Source organism: Diceros bicornis, chromosome 18 (assembly GCF_020826845.1).
Source record: "Diceros bicornis minor isolate mBicDic1 chromosome 18, mDicBic1.mat.cur, whole genome shotgun sequence".
NCBI classification, from domain to species: Eukaryota; Metazoa; Chordata; class Mammalia; order Perissodactyla; family Rhinocerotidae; genus Diceros; species Diceros bicornis.
The window spans coordinates 19,910,975-19,927,419 of record NC_080757.1 but is presented as its reverse complement, the minus strand read 5'-3'; the positions used below and the strand labels follow the sequence as shown (position 1 = coordinate 19,927,419).

General features: G+C 46.6%; 1 protein-coding gene across 4 annotated transcripts in view; it reads left to right on the top strand.

Annotated features, from left to right (window-relative positions):
* The first annotated feature begins 8,295 nt into the window (after positions 1–8,295).
* Positions 8,296–16,445, top strand: part of LOC131417199 (galectin-9-like) — a 30,241-nt gene continuing 22,091 nt past the window's right edge. For 2 of the 4 annotated variants that reach the window (XM_058560303.1, XM_058560304.1), the window contains exons 1-5: positions 8,296–9,180; positions 11,905–12,087; positions 14,059–14,150; positions 15,094–15,295; positions 16,162–16,272. In XM_058560303.1, the coding sequence (XP_058416286.1) occupies positions 11,941–12,087; positions 14,059–14,150; positions 15,094–15,295; positions 16,162–16,272 (552 nt within the window). In that variant the 5' untranslated portion in view covers positions 8,296–9,180; positions 11,905–11,940. The remainder of the gene's footprint in view (positions 9,181–11,904; positions 12,088–14,058; positions 14,151–15,093; positions 15,296–16,161; positions 16,273–16,445) is intronic. The other 2 variants (XM_058560302.1, XM_058560301.1) reach the window with 2 other exon arrangements.

Sequence of the window (16,445 nt, the reverse complement as noted above, 5' to 3'; positions counted from 1 at the left end):
TTAAATATTGCTCTATCTTTTCATATCTATAGATTGCTTATTGATTTTTTTGCATCAGCACAGCGTAGGACTGGTTTATGGAACACTCCTCCTGCCCATGTGCCAAGTCAGCTGGGTCCAGATACAAAGACGCAGGGCCAGAGATGCATCACAAAGGAATGCGTGCAACGTTGCATGGTACCCAAGTCCACAGGCAGCGGAGAAGCAGCAGGACATTGGAGAGACAGAGTGGTCTTCCCACTTTCTCTACAGGAAATATGTCAAACCTTCATCACAGGAAGACGCAAAGAGTGTGTGGCCAAAACAATAGATAACTATTATACCGCCAAGAAATGATTAATAAAAACATGATTATTCGGGATTCTCTGATGTTTGGGGTGTCTGTCAACTGCTATGGTCTGAATGTTTGTGTCCCTCCAAAATTCACAACCGCCTTCACCCATTTTGCCCACCATTAGTTTTTTTTTTAAATTTTTTGTTTATTGCAGTAACATTGGTCTATAACATTGTATACATTTCAGGTGCACATCATTATACTTCTATTTCTGCATAGATTACATCATGTTCACCACCCAAATACTAATTACAACCCATCACCACACACATGTGCCTAATTAGCCCTTTCGCCCTCTTCCCTCCCCCCCTTCCCCTCTGGTAACCACCAATCCAATCTCTGTCTCTATGTGTTTGTTGTTGTTATTATCTACTACTTAATGGAGGAAATCATACGGTATTTGACCTTCTGCCTCTGACTTATTTCACTTTGCATAATGCCCTCAAGGTCCATCCATGTTGTCATCCACTAGTTTTTATTTATGGAAGTGTTAATGGTTTTCATTTATGGTCATGGCATAAAGTTTCCTTTTAAAATAAATGCATTGAAATTCGTTTAAAGGAAATTGGGAAGGAAGGCTGGTCTCAGGCTGGTCCCACGAGGACTAAAGGCAGGGGCGGCTGTGTGTCTGGCTAATTAAGTGATAGGACACTAATCCTTTGCACGTCTGGAACTAAAGCTTTGCTCACATGTGTCCCTGCTGAGGAAGTGTGGCCAAACAGTGACTCGGAGTGTGCTCGATGCCACGGAGCTACACGCCCTGCCACTCCTTGTCCTGCCATCCATGGAAGGGACACCATGGATCTTCAAGACTCAGCCCAAGGGCCACCTCCTCTCTGAACTCCATCCTGGCCTCACCACCCACAGGTAAGGCACGTGAAAACACAGATATAATTGATGGAGTGCTCTCTCTGCCAGGCATTGACTTAAGTGCCTTAGCTCCTTTCATCCTCACAGCAACCTTATGAAATATGGCCTGTGATTACCTCCATTTTACAGATGAGGAAACTGAGGCTTAGAGAGTTCAAGTAACCTGCCTGGCTTCCCCAGCTGCTGTGCCCACTGGAAGCTGAATACACTTCCTTCATAGCACGTTGGTGCATTTAATAATTGGCATCACTACCAACTCTAATGATTTTTGCACCTTTGGAGGGAAATGACAATGTCCTCTTGGTCTGTGGTCCCCAGAGCCAAGCACAGGCCTGAGCATGCAGCAGGTGCTCAATAAAAGCTTGTAAATGAAGTGCTCATCTGTGCTTCTTCAAAAGAGTTTCGCTGTCCTCTCCCACCAGAATCCTCTGGGCTCAGAGGTGGACTCGTGGGCAGGACGACAAGACTTGGGCTGCAGGCCCCTCACTTGTGTGGACTCTGGGAGGGCTCTAGCAAAGTGTGTGTGTGGTCATCTATTTTTGAAAAAACGATATTTCTTTTTTTTTTTTAATTTTTTGTTTATTGCAGTAACATTGGTTTATAACACTGTATAAATTTCAGGTGTACATCATTATACTTCTATTTCTGCATAGATTACATCATGTTCACCACCCAAATACTAATTACAACCCATCACCACACACCTGTGCCGAATTATCCCTTTTGCCCTCCTCCCTCCCCCCTTCCCCTCTGGTGACCACCAATCCAATCTCTTTCTCTGTGTGTTTGTTTATTGTTGTTGTTATCTATTACTTAATGAAGGAAATCATATGGTATTTGACCTTCTCCCTCTGACCTATTCACTCTGCATAACACCCTCAATGTCCATCCATGTTGTCACAAATGGCTGGATTTCATTGTTTCTTATGTCTGAGTAGTATTCCATTGTGTATATATACCACATCTTCTTTATCCATTCGTCCCTTGATGGGCACTTAGGTTGCTTCTAAGTCTTGGCTATTGTGAATAACGCTGCAATGAACACAGGGGTGCATGTATCTTTACGCATTGGTGTTTTCAAGTTCTTTGGATAAATACCCAGCAGTGGAATAGCTGGATCATATGGTAGTTCTATCCTTAATTTTTTGAGGAATCTCCATACTGTTTTCCATAGTGGCTGCACCAGTTTGCACTCCCACCAGCAGTGTATGAGAGTTCCCTTCTCTCCACATCCTCTCCAACACATGTTATTTCCTGTCTTGTTAATTATAGCCATTCTGACGGGCGTGAGGTGATAACTCATTGTAGTTTTGATTTGCATTTCCCTGATAGTTAGTGATTTTGAACATCTTTTCATGTGTCTCTTGGCCATCTGTATATCTTCTTTGGAGAAATGTCTGTTCAGGTCTTTTGCCCATTTTTTTTTTTTTTTTTTTTTTTGTGAGGAGATCAGCCCTGAGCTAACATCCGCCAATCCTCCTCTTTTTTTGCTGAGGAAGACGGCCCTGGGCTAACATCTGTGCCCATCTTCCTCCACTTTATATGGGACGCCGCCACAGCATGGCTTACCAAGCAGTGCGTCGGTGCGCGCCCGGGATCCGAACCAGCGAACCCCGGGCCGCCTCAGCGGAGCGCGCGCACTTAACCGCTTGCGCCACCGGGCCGGCCCCATCTTTTGCCCATTTTTTAATTGGGTTGTTAGTTTTTCTGTTGTTGAGATGCATCAGTTCTTTGTATATTTTGGAGATTAAGCCCTTATCAGATGTATGGTTTGCAAATATCTTCTCCCAATTGTTAGGCTGTCTTTTCGTTTTGTTGATGGTTTCCTTTGCTGTGCAGAAGCTTTTAGTTTGATGTAGTCCCATTTGTTTATTTTTTCTATTGTTTCTCTTGCCCGGTCAGACATGGTGCTTGAAAATATGTTGCTAAGACCGATGTCAAAGAGCGTACTGCCTATGTTTTCTTCTAGAAGTTTCATAGTTTCAGGTCTTACATTCAAGTCTTTAGTCCATTTGGAGTTAATTTTTGTGTATGGTGTAAGGTAAGGGTCTACTTTCATTTTTTTGCATGTGGCTCTCCAGTTTTCCCAACACCATTTGTTGAGACTTTCTTTTCTCCATTGTGTGTTCTTGGCTCCTTTGTCAAAGATTAGCTGTCCATAGATGTGTGGGTTTATTTCTGAGCTTTCGATTCCATTCCATTGATCTGTGTGTCTGTTTTTGTGCCAGTACCATGCTGTTTTGGTTACTATAGCTTTGTAGTATATTTTGAAATCAGGGAGTGTGATACCTCCAGCTTTGTTCTTTTTTCTCAGGATTCCTTTACTTATTCGGGGTCTTTTGTTTTTCCAAATAAATTTTAGGATTCTTTGTTCTATTTCTGTGAAAAGTGTTGTTGGAAATTTGATAGGGATTGCATTGAACCTATAGATGGCTTTAGGAAGTATGGACATCTTAACTATGTTAATTCTTCCAATCTAAGAGCACGGAATATCTTTCCATTTCTTTGTATCTTCTTCAATTTCTTTCAGCAATGTTTTATAGTTTTCCATGTACAGCTCTTTCACCTCTTTGGTTAAGTTTATTCCTAGGTATTTTATTCTTTTTGTTGCAATTGTAAATGGGATGGTATTCTTAATTTCTCTTTCTGCTACTTCGTTGTTAGTGTACAGAAATGCAACTGATTTTTGTATGTTGATTTTGTATCCTGCAAATTTACCATATTCGTTTATTACTTCTAACAGTTTTCTGGTGGATTCTTTAGGATTTTCTATATATAAAATCATGTCATCTGCAAATAGTGACAGTTTCACTTCTCCCTTTCCAATTTGGATCCTTTTTATTTCTTTCTCTTGCCTGATTGCTCTGGCTAGGACTTCCAGTACTATGTTAAATAGGGGTGGTGACAGTGGGCATCCTTGTCTGGTTCCTGTTCTTAGAGGGACAGTTTTCAGTTTTTCACCATTGAGGATGATATTAGCTGTGGGTTTCTCATATATGCTCTTTATTATGTTGAGGTACTTTCCTTCTATACCCATTTTATTCAGAGTTTTTATCATAAATGGATGCTGTATCTTGTCAAATGCTTTCTCTGCATCTATTGAGATGATCATGTGATTTTTATTCTTCATTTTATTAATGTGGTGTATCACGTTGATTGATTTGCAAATGTTAAACCATCCCTGCATACCTGGAATAAATCCCACTTGATCATGGTGTATAATCTTTTTAATGTATTGTTGTATGCGATTTGCTAGTATTTTGTTGAGGATTTTTGCATCGATGTTCATCAGTGATATTGGCCTGTAGTTTTCTTTTTTTGTGTGTGTTGTCCTTGTCTGGTTTTGGTATCAGGGTAATGTCGGCTTCATAGAATGAGTTAGGGAGCTTCCCCCCCTCCTCAATTTTTTGAGGAGAAGGATAGGTATTAAGTCTTCTTTGAATGTTTGGTAGAATTCACCAGGGAAGCCGTCTGGTCCTGGACTTTTACTTTTGGGGAGGTTTTTGATTACTGTTTCAATCTCCTTACTGGTGATTGGTCTATTCAAATTCTCTACTTCTTCTTGATCCAGTTTTGGAAGGTTGTATGATTCTAAGAATTTATCCATTTCTTCCAGATTGTCGAATTGGTTGGCATATAGCTTTTCATAGTATTCTCTTATAATCTTTTGTATTTCTGAGGTGTCTGTTGTAATTTCTCCTCTTTCATTTCTGATTTTACTTATTTGTGTCTTCTCTCTTTTTTTTCTTGGTGAGTCTAGCTAAAGGTTTGTCAATTTTGTTTATCTTTTCAAAGAACCAGCTCTTGGTTTTATTAATTTTTTCTATTGTTTTTTTGGTCTCTATTTCATTTATTTCTGCTCTGATTTTTATTATTTCCCTTCTTCTTCTGATTTTGGGCTTGGTTTGTTCTTCTTTTTCCAGTTCCTTTAGGCGCATTGTTAGATTCTTTATCTGAGATTTTTCTTGTTTGTTGAGATAGGCCTTTATTGCTATAAACTTCCCTCTTAGAACCACTTTTGCTGTATCCCATAAATTCTGGCATGTCGTATTTTCATTTTCATTTGTCTCCAGGTATTTTTTGATTTCTTCTTTGATTTCTTTGTTAACCCAGTCGTTGTTCAGTAGCATTTTGTTTAATCTCCACATATTTGTGGCTTTTCTGATTTTCTTCCTATAGTTGATTTCTAGTTTCATACCGTTGTGGTCAGAAAAGATGCTTGGTATTATTTCAATCTTCTTAAATTTATGGAGACTTGTTTTGTGGCCTAATATGTGATCAATCCTGGAGAATGTTCCATGTGCATTTGGAAAGAACATGTATTCTTCGGTTTTTGGATGGAATGCTCTGTATATATCTACTAGGTCCATCTGTTCTAGTGTATCATTTAAGGCCAATGTTTCCTTATTGATCGTCTGTTTGGATGATCTATCAGTTGGTGTAAGTGGAGTGTTAAAGTCCCCTACTATTATTGTGTTATTGTCTATTTCTGTTTTTATGTTTGTTAATAATTGCTTTATATATTTAGGTGCACCTACATTGGGTGCATAGATATTTACAAGTGTTATATCCTCTTGTTGGATTGTTCCCTTGATCATTATGTAATGCCCTTCTTTGTCTCTTTTTACAGTTTTTGTTTTAAAGTCTATTTTGTCTGATATGAGTACTGCTACCCCAGATTTCTTTTCATTGTCATTTGCATGGAGTATCTTTTCCCATCCCTTCACTTTCAGTTTGTGAGCGTCTTTAGGTCAGAAGTGTGTCCCTTGTATGCAGCATATATATGGGTCTTGTTTTTTTAATCCAATCAGCCACGCTATGCCTTTTAATTGGAGCATTTAGTCCATTGACGTTTAAAGTAGCTATTGATAAGTATGTACTTACTGCCATTTTTTAATTTTTTTTCTCAGTGTTTTAGTCGTCCTTCTCTGTTCTTTCCTTCTTCTATACAGAATTGATGGTCTCTTTAGTTTGACCTCTGTCTGAAAGCTCTGCTCTTTAACTCCCCTCCTCCCTCCTTTTATGTTTTTGATATTATATCTAACTTCTTTTTTGTGTATTTGTATCCATTACCCTCTTATCATGGAAATAGATAATTTTTCCTATCTGTGGTCTTCTCTTTTCCCCTTAAATCAGTCCCTTTAACATTTCTTGTAGCACTGGTTTCTTGGTGACAAACTCCTTTAATTTTTGCTTGTCTGGGAAATTTTTGATCTCTCCTTCCCTTTTGAATGATAACCTTGCTGGGTAGAGTATTCTTGGCTATAAGTTTTTTCCTTTTAGCACTTTAAATATATCATGCCATTCTCTTCTAGCCTGTAAGGTTTCTGCTGAGAAGTCAGCTGATAGTCTTATGGGGTTTCCTTTGTATGTAACTTGACTTTCTCTTGTGGCTTTTAGGATTCTCTCTTTATCTTTAATTCTGGACATTTTGATTATGATGTGTCGTGGTGTGGGCCTCTTTGGGTTTATCTTGTTTGGGGCTCTCTGTGCTTCCTGTACCTGGATGTCTGTTTCCTTCCTTAGGTTAGGGAAGTTTTCATCTATTATTTCTTGAAATAGATTCTCTGCCCCTTTGTCTCGCTCTTCTCCTTCCGGGACACCTATAACACGGATGTTAGTGCGCTTGATGTTGTCCCAGAGGTCCCTTAGACTGTCCTCACTCTTTTTAATTCTTTTCTCTTTTACCTGTTCAGCTTGGGTAATTTCTTCTAGTCTTTCGTCCAGCTCACAGATCCATTCTTCTGTATCCTCTGCTCTGCTTTTGAGTCCCTCTAGTGAATTTTTCATTTCCAGTATTGTATTCTTCATTTCTGATTGGTTCTTTTTTATATCTTCCATTTCTTTGTTGACATTCTCACTGAGTTCATCTATTCTTCTCCCCACATCAGTGAGCATCCTTAACACTCTTAGTTTGAACTCTCTGTCAGGTAGGCTGCTCATTTCTGTTTCACTTAGTTCCTTTTCTGGGGTTTTGTCCTGTTCCCTGACTTGGAATGTATTCCTTTGCCTCCTCATTTTGCCTCTTTCCCTGTGCTTGTGACTATGTATTAGGTAGGTCAGCTACGTCTCCTGCTCTTGGATAGGTGACCTTATGTAAGTGATGGCTTAGGAGGCCTGCCGTGTGCTTCCCTCAGTTCTCAATGTTCCAGGGGTGACCCCTATGTGGGCTACGTGTGTCCTTCTGTTGTGGCCTGTTTGCTCTCCCAGTAGGCACCCAGGGAGGCCGAGTTATGCTCCCGGCCAGCTGTTGTAATGTTCAGGTGCTTGTAGTTGTTGTGGGTCCTTCAGTCTCTTTATCAGGTGTGGGGAGCCCCAGCACAGTTGGCTGCAAGTTCTAATACCACATTTGTGTTGCAGTATTTCTTTTAAGTGAGTAGGCTCCCAGCATGGCAGGTTGTTAGGCTCAGGGCCTTACAATTGCTGTAAGCCTCCAGCCTTTATGTCTCTTGTCAGCTCCTGAGGATTGCAGCTGGGTGGGGCTGGCCTCAGGCACGAGAGCACCCAATTGTTTTAGGCTTTGGAAGGTGGGGCAAACCCCCATGTGGGTCTTTCAGAAGCACAAGTCTTCTGCAGCTGACAAGCCCTGCCGCCCACAGGTCCACACACACAGTCAACACAGTCCTGCTCCGTGTGCGCGCCCTGACCACCCGAAGCGGACCCAGTCTCTCCACGGCGGGAGCCCCACACACTCCACTGCTGCCTCACACTCTCCACCCACTCCTTGTGCACGCCCTGCCCCACTGAAGTCAGCTCAGTTGCCAGGCTGCAGAGAATCCAGTCACTAATCTATGCAGGCCCACAAGTTGCCTGAGGGCTTGTTGTTGAGTGGGGCCAGTATCTAGGATGGGCTGCCTGCCCTGGCAGAGCTGGATTAAATCGGTGGTCTAGCGGGTGGGGCAGACCTGGGCTAGAAGGCCTCAGGGAGAACTCCAATGGCGTCTGCGTCAGCACGCCCACACCAGGCCACAACAATGGCCACTGCCAATGTCCCAGTCCCTGGAGAGGTTTCACCTCTCACCGAGAGGCACACAGGGCCTATTAGGTGAGTCTCTTTTCACCAAAGCACTGAGCACTTTTCTTTCTGGTGATTTTAGGTTGCTTTCTGAAACGGGTGAGTTTGTGCATGGGCCCTTTAATAGCCAGCTTTAATGTACTTTGGGTAAATATCTAGGAGTAGAATTTCTAGGCTGTAAGGAAGGTGTGTTTAACTTTATGAGAAACTACCAGAACAACTTCCAATGTGCCTTACCATTGTGGTGTGGTTTACCACTCTCACCAGCAGTTAGTGAAAGTTCCAGTTGCTCCATACTCTTGCTAACATTCAGTGTTGTCTGTCTTCATAATTGTGGTGATTTTAGCAGGTGGATGAACAGAAGTTTTTAATTTTGATGAAATCTATTTTATCTTTTTTTTTCTTTTATGGTTGTGAGTTTTTCAGCGCTGTCCAGGAAGCCTTTACCTATGCTGAGGTTATAGACAACCTCCTATATTTCTTTCTAAAAGCTTTACAGTTTTAGGTTTTACAATTACATCTATGATCCATTTCTAGATTACTTTTTGTGTATGGTGTGAGGTATAGATCAAGATTCACATTTTTCTGTATATACAGCTAGTTTCTCTAGCACCAATTGTTAAAAAGGATTTCCTTTCCACATGGAATTGCTCTGGTGCCTTTGTTGAAAATCAATTGATCAAACAAGTGTGGGTCTATTTCAGGACTTTCTACTCTGTCTGACCTAATTGTCTGTCTTTACAACAATACTTTACTCTCCTGATTAGGCTAGCGTTAGAGTAAGTCATGGAATTAAGATAATGTAAATAATCTTTGTGTTCCTTTTTAAGATTGTTTTGACGCATCTAGATCTTCTGGCTTTTCATATGAATATTAGAATCAGCTTGTTAATTCCCCCCGAACCCCCAGAAAAAGGTCTGCTGAGATTTTGATTTGATTTTGATGTGTACTTGAGAAGAAGGTATGTCCTACTGTTGTTGAGAGTACTGTTCTGTAAATGACAATTAAGTTGGGTTGATAGTGTTTAAAACCTCCATCTCTTTAGTAATTTGCTGTCAGGTTGTTCTATCAGTTACTGTCATCCCTCAGTATCTGTGGGGGATTGGTTCCAGGACCTGCGCAGATACCAAAATCCACAGATGTTGGAGTCCTAAGGGTGGGGTCACTGGGTGGGAATTAGGGTGCAGGAAGGGAAGAGTGGGGTCACTCGCTCAGTCACTTATCTAGATCACCCAGTGCTTTCTGAAGACAGAACTTCATGGGGAGGGACAGCCTAGTTCCTCCTCTGGTTGTTTCACAAGTAGCTGTGTCATAAGCTGGTGATACGTTCACTCGAGATGAATGTCTTGAAACAGATGCCTCAGCAATCAAAAGCTTAGTGTCAGGCACTTTCACTACCTTTCCCACAGCAGCCGCACCATTTTACACGCCCACCAACAGTGCCCAAGGGCTCCTTCTCCACATCCTCATCAACTTGCCATCTTCTGGGTTTTGATGGTGGCCATCCTAATGGGGGTGAGGTGGACTTACATTTTGAACAGATCCGTTGCTCCATAGTGCAGAGAACAGAGAGCCTCAGACAAGTGTCTGGGACTTGAAATAACAGAGCTCTGAGATGGAACTTTCCCAAGGGCTGCCTCCCGCCTCCTTTAGCCCAGAGCTAGGCCTTGGGAATGGATCATGGTGACCAAACAGTGATGCCAGCCTGCCGAGGTCAGCGGTGCCCTGGGGCTGTGTCTTGAAGATGCCCCCATACTGTCTTAATTAGTCAGAAAACCCACTGCCCTTTGGGCGTGACTGTTGCCCCTCCCTGAAGGGCGGGAGCAGAGGGCCCTGGGGCTCTCTTTCTGGGCTGGACTCATGTGACTCACCTCCAAGGCACATGGCAACGACATAGCGCTTGTTGCTGGCACTCTGGCCGTCCCTGTGTCCCCCTGGGCTCTGGGAGTCTTTTCATTTTCTAAACAGGACTTTACTGAGATATTATATCCGTAGAGTAAAATGCAGGGATCCTAGTTTGCTGGATGAGTCTGATCTATGTAAACAGCTGCGTGCCCGCCATCCAGATCAGGCTCAGAACACTTCCAGCCCCAGAAGACTCCTCGGGCTCCTCCAAGGGAAATTGCTATTCTGACCTGTTACCACAGCTGTGCTCGCTGCCCTCTGGCTTCTTCTGCTCTACCGTGAGGTTCATTGATGTTGTTTCCTGTATCCACAGCTCCTTGTGATTGCTGACAGCTATTCCATCGTATCAATACTACAGTTTGTTTTGCCTTTCTCCAGTTGGGGAACATTTGTGTTGTTTCCAGTTTGGGGCTGTGGCGAGTCAAGCTGGTATGAACATATGTTGGGTCTTTACCTCTCTCGGGCAAATAGCTAGGGGTAGAATAGCCAGGAGACAGGAGACTTGACTTGACTAGAACCCATCAAAAGTTTCCAAAGTTATGTTATTTTACACTCCAACCTGGCAATGAATGGGGTTCCAGTTGTTCCACATCCCAATCACGATGACGTTGTCCCCGATGTCCCTGGTGTCCCTGGTGTCGGCGAGGATGGCCAAGAATCTCCCTTCCTTTCCCTCCTTTCTGCTCCAACTGTGCTGTCGGCCCCTTCAATCTGGTCAAACTCTGGTGGATCCGGGAATATAGTGGGGATGGAGGGAGGGCAGGGGGACATGGGGCCTGTCTATGGGAGCGTCTCAAAGAAGTCAGTCTTTGCAAATGCAGCTGCATCGAGCAAGGTGCAAGAAGGAAGGGGGTGCAGACAGACGTGCGGCCCTGGGCGCCTTCTACCCACTGGTGCCTGCAGGACGCTGAACGGCTCGTGCTCGGCTGACCGCTGGGCCTCTCCCGGGCACACTGCAGGGACCTGCTGGACTTCACGGCTCCCCTCCTCCCCACTCCCCCCACCCCGCCTATCCTGCTCGTCTCCTTCAGTCCATCACGTCCCTTAACTGGGTGCTAAAGCCAGGAAAGGACAGTTTATTTATTATGTCCTCCCCACCCCATGTCACCTGGAACGTTCTCTATGTCCAAGACTTCTGCTGTCTCCCTTCTGAAGCCCAGAGAAAGGGAGAGAGGAGAAGAGCAGAAGGAGACAGAGGGGCTCGGGAGCTTCAGGACACCACTGCACTCCGGGACAGCAATGTCCTTTATGACATACTCTCTTGAAAAACATTTCTTTCCATGTGATGATGTTTTTACACGATGAATAGAATTTTAAAGGGGAGAAATACCTTTTAGAGAACGTAGGTGTCCTCATACAGCTCAGGCTGCCACTAGTGAGCTGTGTGACCTTGAGCATGTCCCTTAGACTCTCCAAGCCTCAGTTTCTCTGTGTGTAAAATGGGTATAACGAGGCCTTCCCACCACCACCACCACCCTGGGCACAGGCATGTGCAGCCACACAGGCCCTGTCATGTAGCCCCACTGTTTTCTGGACACGGACAGAGCATGCTCAGGAGACAGTTACATACAATGGGCGGTATCGTCTAGAAACTCACTGTCATGTCAGTGTGGTCAGGCTCTTTGAACCTCTAGGAACCAAATTTGATTTGGTCTCAGGGGTGGAGCACAGGAGGAGAGAGGAGGGGAGGGTCACTGGGGTGGGGAGTGTCCACTTCCCTCTCTCTGGTTCTCACCCTCATCCCTCCTTCCCCAGGACTCCATCCTCTCTCTTTCTCCAGATCCACTTCCTCCTGCTCCTGGCTCCTCCCTGTTGAATGACGGCCAACTTGCATAGGTTTCGGTTTCCTTGTGAAGTCCTCTCCAGTGCAGACTGCTGCCGGGCTGGTGTGAAAAGCAGCAGTGGCCACAGAGGTGGTGGAGAGATGGCCTTCATCTGTCCCCAGCCTCCCTACCTGAACCCGGTGAGTCCCGGGGCTGTTGGCATGGGGCGGTCTGGCCTGGCGGAAGCAGCTCTGGGTCTCTGAGGAAACAGCTCTTGGGTGACAGTGGGTAGGGGAGGGGGCATCCTAAAGAGAACACAAGAAGGGCAGGAGTGCACGATGGGACAGCAGAATTTCTAGAGTGGCGGAACATGCCTGGCACCTATGGGGGCTTTGGAAGAGTTTAGTATTGTTAGGAATCTGGGTGCAGCAGGGCAGGCCTCCCGAGGAGGGTCTGCTCCCTGAGGGCAAGTTAACAAGGCAGGGCGGGACAGGGTGTCTGCAGGGGGCCCATCTCAGGAGTGAGGGACGACAGGGGCTGTCCCTCAGTGGGGGACACAAAGGGCTGCCTTTGGCACCATTTTGCCACATGTGTGGAGGCCCTGTCTGCAGCTGGTCTCGTTTCACCCCCATGAGGCTCATCATCCCCCCGTCACACAGGGGAAAACTCGGCTCAGAGAGGCTGAGGTCACAGGCCTATGTCCCCGATGGTAAGAGGCCGAGAAGGACGGTGCCTTGATTTACCCCAGAGGAGGGGGGCGCCCACAGAGAGAGCGATAATGGGGAAGGCAGGCAGGCGGCAAGGGCCTCCGGGACAGAACGTGTCACCCTGGGCACTGTCTCCGTCAGGTGGGGGAGCCCGGGGCTCCGTCCAGGCCCTGCCACTTTAGTATTCTGGGGACTGGTTTTTACTTTCCAGTCCATGGATTCCAAGGCCAGATTGTTCCACTCAGAGGGACAACCCTCCTACGGGCAGCAGAGAGTTAAAACAGGGCCTTGGAGTCGGGACGAGAAAGAGGATGGGTGCAGTCCCCACAGGCGCCCGGAGCCCCTGGTGACCCCCTGACCTCCAGCGGTAGGAACCAGGCTGCTGCCTCCAAAGTGCGGCGGGAGGTCATGGGCCCAGCTGTTCTGCTCAGTCCCAGCCCCCTCAGAGGGCCAGGACGGAAGCTGCGACCACAGGCAGCACAGGACCCGCTGTTTGGTCCGGGAAGCACTTGGTGAGCCAGGAGCGAGGGTGTTCTGTGCTTCATCGTGAGAAGAAGCCTGTGTGGTGGTTACAAGCGTGGGTGCTGGGGTTCAAACCCCACTCTGACACTCACCTGCTGTGTGGCTTTGGGCAAGTTCCCAAACCTTTCTGTGCCTCAGTTTCCTCATCTGTAGAGGTGGCACTAATCATGACCTGGGTTGTTGTGAGGATAACGAGATAACACAGACAGGAAGGTCGGCCACCAGAAGGGACTCGGAACCTCTGGGGCAGCAGCGCCCTCTGGCGAAAAGCCTCGCACTGCCTCCTGCAGGTGAGCTCCCTCTGCCAGCAGGGCTGGTTACACTCTGGTGACACGGGGCCTCCAGAAGGAGGCTGCCCACCCTGTGGCCTGTAGGGCCTGGCTGTGCTGTCTGGACTTCTGGATAGGAAGGGAAGGAAAAAGTTTTCAGGCTCCAGGCCCGGCCAGAAGCAGAGAGCAATTCTGACCCAGCACAGAGACTAATTCTTCCAGATGCAAACAGCCGCCACTGTCAGGGCCGGTGAGCCCGGGGCTTTCCATGTGGCCTCTTATCTAGTCCTCTCGCGAACTCTGCCAGGCTGGTGCTGTTGTGTCGCTGCTCCACGGAGGGACCTGGGGTGCAGAGTGATTTGCCCAACAGCCGAGCTGCTCACACAGGGAACTAGAAGCGAGCCCAGGCCTGTGGGGCCATAAAACCAGTGCAAAAACCCATCCTCCTGCTCCACAGGGAGCAAAAGCCAGTGCTGCTGTTTCCTGCTAAGATCCCTCACTCACACACACATACACACACGCGCACACAGGTCCAAACTCCACGGCAGCTTTGGCTGGCCAGGCTTAAAACAACTCAAATTTGTTCTCTCAGTTCTGGAAGTCAGAAATCAAAAATGAAAGTGTCAGCAAGCCTTTCCTTCTGGAGGCTTCAGAATCTGTCTTCTCTCTGCAGGTCGTCCCCTTCTCTGGGATCATCCAAGGGAGTCTCCAGGAGGGACTTCAGATCACTGTCAATGGGGCCGTTTTAGCCTCCAGTGGAACCAGGTACTTGGAACTGTGGTTTCTCTGCAGCCTCGCCCCTTAGCAAAGATTGGCACCTGTCCGCTCAGGTTGGTTCACCCTACACCCTCGGAGCTGCCTGCACCTGGAGATGCCAGATGAGATGGCAGGGCCCGGCCCCTGCCAATGCTGAATGGCACCACTGCCCTCTGCCAATAGGGTGTGGGCCCCATTAACACAGACCCCTGGTAGACATAGGGATGACGGGAGCTCGCAGTCTAGGAGAGAAGCAGGCAAGCCCGGAGACAGATGATTATTTACAGGGTTGAACTTTGCACCTGATGATTCAGAGGTGCAAAAATATCAATTCCTTTACTTCCTGGAACTGCCCTCACCTACTTTGGAACCCTCATTCGGATAATGTTGAGATGTTTCAACTTGCCATCAAATGTAATTTGATGAAAGTTCTCACACCTGGAGAGCTAGTATTTATTCTATGCCTCCCTTTTAATTTTATTTATTTCTTGATTACGCCTCCCTTTTAGGCCTTGTCTATGTAGGTATAGTCCTGTCAATTTCACATGTTCTTTAAACTTGTTCTCTTCTTTCCCAATTGAGCAGACGTGCGCCAGCCTCCAATGAGTGTCCACTGGGTGCTGAAGGCTCTTCTAGGCACGTTTCCCAACTTTCACCTTTGACACTAATTTGTAATTAGTTTCCAAGATCTATACTTCTTGTCGCTAGCATCAACATTTTTCTTTACCCAATTTCTACTTATTTTTAGAAAATTACACTGTAAAGACAAAATGCAATAATTGCACAAAAACACACTAAGTGCTAATTAGGGGAACAGACAGGATGGCAACAGACTGAGGATCGCGGGTTGTGTGTAACTTCCCTGACAGATGCCAGTCAAAGGCGAGGCCCTCTCGGTCCTGCCATTGGCATGAGCCAGGCTACAGGTGACTATCTGATTTCCCTCGCCTAGGTTTGCTGTGAACTTTCAGACTGGCCCCAGTGACAATGACATTGCCTTCCACTTCAACCCTCGGTTTGAAAGAGGCGGGTATTTGGTCTGCAACACGAAGCAGAACGGACGCTGGGGGCCAGAGGAGAGGAAGACGCCACTGCCCTTACAGAGGGGTAGTCCCTTTGAGCTCAGCGTCCTGGTGCAGAGCTCCCATTTCCAGGTGAGCAGGAGCTCTCATCCCCTCCCTCCCACTGCCTGTCGCCTCAGCCCTAACAGGTGCTGAATAGCCTTAAAATAATCACACGCATTGACATCTTGCTGAGCAACACCACTAGACAGATAATAGGACCACTTCCTTGTCAGGGTGTTACTGATGGCTGCAGTCTCCTTACACCTTCACCTGCACCCACAGGGGCACCTGCTGCTTCTTTCACTCAGGGAATAAGAACTAGATAAGTCTCCATGGTGTATTTTGGCTTCCTGGGTCTTTAAGTCCAAGTTAATTCCGTTCCTGAGCTGTAGCCATTGATCCATTCAGTTCTCTGAGATCACTTCTTTATTGGCAACATTGTTGAAGCCTTTATCCAGGTTCTATTAATAACTTAGTTTTGCAAGGTGTTGCAAATTGCTTCTGTGAGCAGAGCGGTGTCTCTGGGCTTTGGAAAACAGGTCTGGGTGAGTATATCTGTGTCTGCGCTTCCCTGAGTGAAGGCGGATGTTCCCATTCCCTCCACATTCCACCCGAGGTCGTCTCTCCTCTGTTCCCTATGAACATTGTGAGGCATATTTAAATAACACCCCAGGTGAGCCATGATCAGACAGACAAACCTACTGCCATAAATGAACAACCGTGAGAACAAAAAGCCAACAACTAGAGCGTGGCAGAGACTGAGTGCGGATACCCTCTGGATCCCACGCATGTTCCTGTACCTGGCACAGCTCTGAAGGCTGGTGCCCCGACCCACAGGGATGGGTGTGAAAACCAGATGCAAGTCTTAATTTCTAGAAGCCCGGGTCCCAGAGGCTCAGGTGCGCCCCAGCCCTGGCCTGGGACCCCTCTCCTGGAATGTGTGCTCGTCTTGGCAGGTGACAGTGAACGGGAGCCTCTTTGTGCAGTACTCACACCGTGTGCCCTTCCACCGCGTGGACACCCTCTCTGTCACCGGCATTGTGCAGCTGTCCTCCATCAGCTTCCAGGTCAGATGGTCCACCTGGCACCTGTCCCAGGGGCGGGGGCAGGGCCCAGTCTAGCTGTGCCCTGGCTCTGTTGGGTGAGCCCAAACCCAGGTGACTCTGGGGACTCACCTCCAGCTCCTGTGTCCCATCCTTCTGGTGTTGCCGTCTCTTCTGGAACACTTGCCCCCGTCTCC